General features: G+C 31.8%; 1 protein-coding gene across 1 annotated transcript in view; it reads left to right on the forward strand.

Moving 5' to 3' along the window:
• The window catches only part of LOC131843413 (tsukushi-like), a 70231-nt gene extending 66220 nt beyond the window's left edge, over window positions 1–4011 (forward strand). The window contains exon 3 of the mRNA XM_059192048.1: window positions 953–4011. Within this exon, the coding sequence (XP_059048031.1) occupies window positions 983–2713 (1731 nt within the window). The 5' untranslated portion in view covers window positions 953–982 and the 3' untranslated portion in view covers window positions 2714–4011. The remainder of the gene's footprint in view (window positions 1–952) is intronic.
• The last annotated feature ends 5423 nt before the right edge of the window (window positions 4012–9434 follow it).

The following is a 9434-nucleotide window of genomic DNA, read 5'->3' on the forward strand; positions in this document are numbered from 1 at the left end:
TATTCACGCTATGAGGATAGCAGTCGACACGATCGCAGTTCACGATTGAATTGTGTCAAAGCCTCAGAACATAATCAATTAATAGTGTATAAGGGAAAAGGAGAGAACCGACACTACTGCACACACACACTTAATACAATACTTTTCACAGAGCAAGTGAGGAAAAGATGAAATAAAAAGAATTAAATACAAAACGTAAAAAAGGCATGAATTAAATGTATGTAAATCAAAACGATATTATAAAAAACATTTAAAATTATAATATAATAAACATACCTATAACAAATCATTTCCTAACTATCTCTTGACTACTTTTATTTGCATTAAATGAAACTTGTACTGTCCTTTTATGCTAGGCAGTAATAGGGTAGGAAAGATAATAAAAAAGTTTAGGTGGCTCCGCTACTATTCAGTCGACATGGCACGTCTGTTATCGGCCTAATTTGGATCAAACAATTTCATTCCCCCTCATACAAATTGCGGCGCGGCAAATTTGTTATCTACACTTTCCTCCAGATATTATATTAAGATTTTGGCAAGTGATAGTGTTGTTTATTTTTACTTTTGTTCCTGAGAGAATTGTACCTACTCTTGTATAGATTTTTTTTATCTATGCAAGTAAAAACAAGTATCTGTCTGTAATTTCAAATGTATACTGAGTTTTCACTATATAAAATTATATAGGGTTCTTCATCAAAATTTATTATAAAAAGAAATTATCTGTTTGTCTGTCTGGTTGTTCTTGTAATTATCTAAAAAGGCAAGACCAATTTTCCCTTGCTTATAGCTTATATTATAAGGAGTAACATAGGCTAATCTTAACTTAAAACATAGCGATGCTTATATTTGAAGTAATTAGTTAATTTATATTAATGAATTTAATAAACGTCATAGGATAAATTTCTATGTTCAATGAATAAATAAATTAATGTTTTATTTTATTTTGTTTCAGGATTTCGGTGGCGTATGTACATGAGATGTTATGGGCTCACGCGGCATAACGAAATGGCGTTGGTGCGTGGTGGTGATGGCTTGGGCGTGGGGTGCTACAGCCCGCACGCTATGTCCTCCGCGGTGCGCCTGCGACGACTCACTGAGGGCTGCCTCTTGCGCCAACGCTGGCCTCGAAATTGTCCCCATACAATTGAATCCGGAGGTTACCCATATCAACCTGACTCACAATGCAATAAACAGTCTTCTCTACACCTTCACTTTCTATACCCAGCTCACTATTCTCGACATTTCATACAACAGGATTCAAGAATTAGGTAGTAAAAATTTTGAAAACAACATGGAGATGACTAATCTTAATGTGAGTCATAACATGCTGAAGCATTTAGACAAGGACACCTTTATGGGACTAAAAAGACTTATGGATTTAGACTTATCTGATAATGAAATATCGAATATACATGCGCAAACTTTCAAAGACTTAACTATGTTAGAAAGGCTCGACTTATCAAACAATAAGCTCGTGAGCTTTGAACTGGATACATTTGAGCCTCTGTCAATATTAAAGGTATTGTCATTGAGAAACAATAGCATATTAGACATACCGTCATCAAATCTTTTCTTTGTTATTAATTTAGAATATTTAGACCTATCAGAAAATTTGATACAACAAGTACCAAAGCACGGTATCCCATATATAAAGGAATTGAAACATTTAGATTTGAATAGCAATCTAATCGATAAAGTGGACCAATTAGGTTTCCACAATTTACCTTCACTACGTCACTTAGACATGAGCGACAATAACATTACGTCAATTCCGACAGCAGCACTGTCTAAAATATCGAATTTGTCTCATTTGTATCTGAGCGGAAATTTCATTCAGAATATAACTTCGCTATCGTTTCAAAGTCTTTTCCATTTAAAACATTTGCATTTAAGCAGACTTTACGAACTTGATAAAATTGACTCTAGAGCTTTCGTCGACAATATAAATTTGCAGAAGATATGGATGAATGAAAATGTAAAGGTGAGGGAAGTTCCACCAAGACTTTTCCATGGTAATCCAAAGCTGACTCATATATATATGAGAAATAACGCATTGGAAACATTAGATGCCTCTCATTTCCCAATAGATAGATTGCAAGAATTAGAAATATCTGGGAATCCATTTATATGCAATTGTTCGTTACTGTGGCTATGGAAACTAGGAAAAGACAGTAAAATAAATAGTAAAAAGGTTGATAACTCAAGCTTGATTCTAAAAATAGACTATGAGGAAGTGAGGTGTGCGGGACCTATGCACTTGAAAGGCGCTTTATTTGTTCAAATTCCGGAATCGGAATTTGGGTGCTCAAGTGGATGGGTGATAGTGGCAGTAGTGGTGCTAACTGTGAGTATTGTTATAAGTGTAATCGGAGGAGTTTTATATTTCCTGGGACCTTTAAAAAAGTGTAAAGGCGATAAATCGAAGCAGGTGATGACAAGTGTCATGTTGAACGGTGATGTATCTAAATTAGGAAATGGGTTAGGGTATTCAACAAGAGGAAGAGAGCAAGAAAACAAGAGAGAAGTAGATCGATATTTAATGATCGGTTCCTCTGTGACTAATAATTTTCATTCGTTAAATCCACCTTGGCATAGTGTAGACAAAAATCCTTATTATCAAGAGGATAGTGAAGAACATATTTACCAACAGTTCGCTTATGAAACTATTCCACACCACAGAACGCCAGAGAAACCACACATAGTATACGTCTAACAAAAGTTTTACTCTAAGGACAAAGTGGTAAATGTAATTTCTTTACGACGTACGTCAGTGACAGCGTGTTATCGTCTAATTGACAATGAGACATGAACTTGCAATAATGTAAATAGTGATACGAATGAAATTGTAATATGTGATAGCTTTGTATATAGTCGTGTAAATATATTAACCTGTGGAAACAAAGACATTATAATAATGATACTAAATTTCAATTTTGTACTTAACTTATTTAGTCATGTTATGAAAGGAACACCTTGAGTAATTTTTCGCCTATTATAGAGTGATCTTTGGATCAATGTAATGTTTTGTTTACTAGTTCCTGAAAATATGGGTACTCGAATATTATAAGGGCTTTGTAAAAAGATGTTTATAAATGAATATTTATATTCATGTATAATTGTATAGTATTGTATATTTTCTGAATTAGAACACCAATACGCGATGAAACTTTGTACAAATATGAGCAATATAGATACTAATTTCAAATATTATATGTCGTTAATTTTACCTTGAACATTGTTATAATATACTTATTAGTTATATATAGACAAAAATTCTTCAATATAATCATGTGCGACATGCTTTCGATATTTAACGACACGTAACCGCATTCTAACCAGTTGCTCTGATGGGAAGGAGTACAAAATAAAATACATTTTGATTGGCTATTTTTGTATATTATTTAAATGCTTATGTTCTTCATAGATATTCTGAAATTAATATTTTTGTACTTAGTGAATATATATTGGTACCGATTGCATAGAAACTGGTTTGAGAAAAATGAAATGGTAGTCTGACTGATGTCCTTTTTTATAACTTATTGGTATTGAATCGAAAGAATATTATTATACAATTAAAAGTTTATTAGAAAAACTTATCACAAGAAATGGGTGCTTAATTGTCGATGAAAAAATACACAGTTAACAGCATACTACCTAAAACTAAGTAGACAAAATATTGTTTTGTTAATAAACATTTGTGTCTGTTTTTGTTAAGAAAAAGATTATAAAGACTAGTAATTTTTAATAGTGATTCCTCATTCCAGTTTCTTGGCCTGAAAATATTATAGTTAAAAATTAAAGATTCGCAATAAAGCATTTTTTTATAATGTTATTCAGTAAAATTAATTAACGCATAACCGTAACATGATACATATTATCATTGATACTACAGTCATAATGATAGTGTAAGCCTATTTATACATACTTACTACTTTAAACTTTTGTTATGAAACTCATTTAAATATATAATACATTGAAACAAAATGACAATTAAACCAACAATAAAACTTTTATGGGAATTTTATTCAAATTTTTACCCTTGCATCTAATGCAAATTCTATGCACTTCAAGATCATTTGTCAAACAAAGGCAGCATTAATTAATTAATTATTCATCCACATATACATATGTATATATGAATTCTACATATTATTTTATTCATTGTGTAAGAACATCCTCATAAGACCATCCGAATATAAGGAACTCCACACCACAGGAAAACCAAGCAAGTACTGTAAATACACGATTTATATACCCCTTTATTAAAATTAAAATTATCTGAAAGGATTATTATAATTAGTAAATTTATACATAATTTTAGGAGTATTTTAATCCAACTCAATTATACTGATTTGGTTATATGATTAAAAATGAAAGTTAATTACTACTAATGGAACATTGCAATGCAATACCTACGGGAACCTACCTTCCAGAACTTCGTCATTATCATCTCTACTAGGGAGGAAGACGTCAGGGACACGTTGTATGGCCAATGCTACAAGTAGATTTATAATAGATAAATAAGGAAATCTCAAAGAGCCAAAATTGCACAGCAAGCAGTGAGTAAAGTAAAGTTCACAGCATGGTACTTTCTATAAGATAGAAGTACACTTTACACAAAGTAGTCTGTTTGGGTGTCTAAGTAGTAGTGGGGTAGGTAAGTATGTTTGCCGCCACAGAGCATGTTTTTTAAGCTGTATTTAGGTTGGAGAACGTGATATGACAGTGTGCGAGTAGTATAATTGGGATTATGGCATATATTTAAGGGTACAGAGGGATATCGACTTAGATCTCCGGAATGGCAACGCATGACGGCTATCCCTCAAGCGTTGCACGTCTAACCTAACCTGATGTGATCATCATGTGACGTGATGGTGTTTATTATAGACGACGATTTACCACTTACCATCAAGTCACTGCCAGCGTGTCTGCTAATCAGTTATATAAAAAATAGTTAAATTATATTTATTTGGTTGCATAGATCTATATGAATTCAGTAGTTTATTTATTTACCTGGTAGTAGTTTATATATGTCAAAATAAAGATATATAAAGATTATTGAAAATATAATTTTGAAATGAGAATGATAAGTATTGTTTATTATTACCTAGAATGGTTTTCCATGTCTTGCTAATGGTACTACTGGTGGTATAAAGAAGTTCATTATGGCTTTTATCGCAAATTCCAGTAAATATCTTTCAGACCGAAATATAAAGATAATGGTACTATACTTAGTCTGATGTCGGTTTCATGATATCATATAATAAAATATAAATAAATATGCCAACTGCGACTGTTATCCCAAGGTAATCAGAGTCTGCCAACGTAGTGGTATATTTTTTAGGTTAATTAACGATATGTCCATCACCAGAGAGTCAGAGAGATATAAATTGACGCAAAAAAATATTTTGGTGTTGAGCAGACTCGAACTTATGAAATTTCAGTGTAAAACTTGAGTAGTAAAGAAAATAAATAGTATTGAGAAAGAATTTTGAAATGAAATGTATGAAAAGTATTGATATACCTAGAATGGTTTTCATGTCTTGCTAATGGCACTACTGGCAGTTCTGCGGTATAAAGAAGTTCATTATGGCTTTTATCGCAAATTCTAGTAAATATCTTTCAGACAGAAATATAAAGATAATGGTACTAATATATAAAAATGCCAACCCCAACTGTTATCCCACATAAGGTTGTCAAAGGCTGCCAACATCGTGGTTAATATTAATTCAACGTAGTGGTGTATTTATTGGTTAGTTAACGATGTGTCCATCACCAGAGAGTTAGACAGATCTAAATTGACATAAAAAATATTCAGACTCATAAAATTTCAGTTTAAAATTTAAACAAGGTAAAACAATTATAAAAAAAAACAGCACATTTAGAGCAAAGGAAACGAACAGAAAGAACTTTAAAGGATCTATTTACAGAAATCTGTAGATTCCTACCGCGTTACAGCCTGCTGTGTATATTCAAGTATATATTATCTTCATAACATGGGTAAGTAATAAGAAACTTATCCATTCTTAGGAATGGTTATAATTGAAATTAAGTAAATACTACGAAATTTGGTAATAAAAATTACTCTATAATATACAACGGTCTGATTCTAACTGATATTATAAATCCGAAACTAAGTAATGTTTGCTTGTTCCTGTTACTCACCTTAACAGGTTAATCAATATTCTTGATTGGCATATATATATCATTAAATCAGAAGTCTACTATTTATCTAGGGCCATTATGGTTCAGCGATCGAAATCTTGGGCAGAAGCTAGTAAATAATAAAGGTAATTTTGCCTTTACTGTCTTAAGACTATTTACACTTGAATTATTCGACTATCCGGAGCATGTCATTAAATATAATTAGCGACGTAACGAATTCTAACAAATCTAAGAATTATCCATTTCTTTCAAGATAGAAAGATGTCTTCCATTACAAGAAGATTGAAAGTATAAGGAAATGATATATAAATATACATTATAGAAATATGTATTGTATTGTTGTCGTGTCTTAATATGAGTAATTTTATTGTAAATAATAATATTTACCTCTCTCGATGAGTCGGTTAGCGCGCACTAGCTATGGTCTCGAAGTACATCTCAGCAATGACGGCTCGGAGGTACACTGTCTGGTTTTTTGTCTTCATACTAATTTACCCATATTTAAAAAGCTGTATTTATATGCGAACTGGAATACCTATAAATATGACAATATTAGTAAACGTCAACAGCTTTTTCAATTACCGTCATTAGATTTTCAGACGAAAAATGGTGATAAGCACGTTATCCGTGCACATGTAATGGAGCAGCACTATAACAGACTTGTAGATCAATAGTAGTCCTAATCCTAGTCCTAAATCCTTGTATGAGGAATAATAATAGCTGGCGCTAGTACTACTTTATCTATTTTTTATGTAATTGAAATGGCAAACAAGCTGCAGCCGGATATCGTTAGTGTGGAGAAAGTTATCACATGATTACGAGTGGTATCACGAGCTACTACTACCCGTGGATACCACTCGTACGTTGACATTCTGGAGGATTAAAATGTTAATGCTGCTGTCCTGTAACTTCACTGCCTTAGCTCACATCAGTGATTTATAGCTAATGCACCTGAAATTTAACTATAAAATTTTCAGAATAAGGGCCATATCTTATATTATAATATTATAACGGATTCGGTGGTCGAGCTGTTTAGCACACCGCTTAACTTCTGTTGGTTGCGGATTTGATTCCATGCACAGTACAAACGTCTATATTCATCAGTATTATTGTTTTTATAATTGGGTGTTTTCTGTGTATATTATGCATGTTATTCTTACAAAAATATATTAGTTGTTTAGTACCCATAACTCAAGCTCTGCTTATATTCACAATGCAATACATAAGTTTCTCATTCTTCTTGTGATTAGTCTGCATTCCGAATAAGCGTTAGAATAAAAAAATGTGCACATTCAAAAGTGCTTATATTAAGTTTATTTGAATAAAGATTATTTCTGTTTATATTTCTTGTGACTCGACGACGTTGTGTGAATTGTCCTGGTATATTATTATTATATTATAAATAATTACTTACACTAATCATAGCAATTATTTTCTATTGCGTTAAATTTTAATCAATGAAATCACCTAAACATAGACTGAATTTATATATAGGTTCATTAATACTACCATAGATAACATAATATACTACCAACAGTCGAACATATTGTATTATAAAATATTTGAATTTCTCGGCCTGTTCAATACTATAATATAAACCTTCCACTTAAATCGCTCTATCTAAATGCTGAAAACTGCATTATAATTCGTAGTGCAATTTATAAGATATAAGCAACAGACAGCGATCATGTTTTATACTATGTAAAAACACCAAAATTTTTGCATGGAAATATGACTACTAAATAACCTTAACACTTGCCGTTTAAAACTTAAAAGATAAAATACAAATTGCATTTAAACTAATGTAGATAAAATTGCCCAAAATACATGTCCGCATCGCCTACTGGAACCTACCCTCCAGCACTCCGTCATTATCTTCTCTACTAGTAGAAGGGAAGGAGACGCTGGGGACTCGTTGTACGGCCAACGCTACCCGTAGATCTATAATAGAGATAAATGAATGTCAAAGAGCCAAAATTGCCAGCCGGCAGTGAGTAAAGTAAAATTGCACGGGTTACTTTCTGTAATGGAGTAAACGTGTAGGACATTCATTTAGCAATTAGACCTTATTTAAATGTTGCTTTTATACGCTTGTTACAAACATTAACACATATTACTTGATATTTTGTTTGAAACTTTGAACTTAAACTGTCTAAACTGCGTGGAATTAATTTATTAGCGTGTTAATAGTGGCCGCGACTTTGCTACAATATTTTTAGGTATCTATAGTATATATATAAAACAGTATTACTAAATATAAATCTAAGGACTATATACTATAACCATTAAGGAATGTTCTATTATTTACTGCACTCATTTTATTTTACATTATTTTATTTTATCCTTGAGGCAGTAAAATAAACTTTTTGAACAGATTTTATTATAAACTGAATTATTAAGTACCAGTGATTCAATAAATTAACTGTGTAATATGTATTATCAATATACAATGGAACTGTCTGATTACACATAAACCCAGTGCCCCTTAACTAGGGGGCAGAATACAGGTTCCGTCCTCTGACTTATTAAAAAAATATTTTATAAGTTTATTTTCTACTTATAACTATAATTAGTAACTCACGGGATCTTACCACGTTTTATTTTTATTGAGTTCCCGATATTTTGGCAGTGTTTCTACCGCCATGTTTACGAGTAAACTGTATGTTCTATTATATTTAATTGATTTTTTACATTATCTATGAAACTTAGATTTTCGTCAATCATACTAACGTACATATTTATAATGTTGTATGATAAAAAACTGACATGTAACAATACATTAAATAAATTTATTTGAAGAAACCGAATTATGTATCAACCTTTTACTTATGATGTACTGTGGACATTCTTTGTGGGGTTCTCTCACTTAATTCTGTCGCCAAGCAGCTTACTAAGTAAACTGTCTTTGAAATTGTAAGATGAAATTACAGTTTACGAAAATATAATGTACTAGTCATCCGGAATGACAACACATGCCAAGGGCGTCATATGAAACAACGTAACGTCCATCGACGGTTATCACTTACCGTCAAGTGTAAAAAAATCATCATGATGGTATGATGATTTTTTTTATAGATCTAGAAGGATATATTTATCATTGGAGTTATTTAAAAAAATACTTTTCTAATTATCGTTCGTCCCGATAATTATTATGTAAAATTCTTTCGTGACTCAGTAATTCCATTATTAGTTAGTAGGAATTCAAAGAACCGTACCGATTAAAAGGTTATGGAAGTATACCACTTTATTTGGTCACCTTTAATACTGTA

The sequence above is a fragment of the Achroia grisella genome, unplaced genomic scaffold (assembly GCF_030625045.1).
Source record: "Achroia grisella isolate CSIRO2021 unplaced genomic scaffold, CSIRO_AGI_Agris_v1 utg308, whole genome shotgun sequence".
In the NCBI taxonomy this organism is placed as follows: Eukaryota; Metazoa; Arthropoda; class Insecta; order Lepidoptera; family Pyralidae; genus Achroia; species Achroia grisella.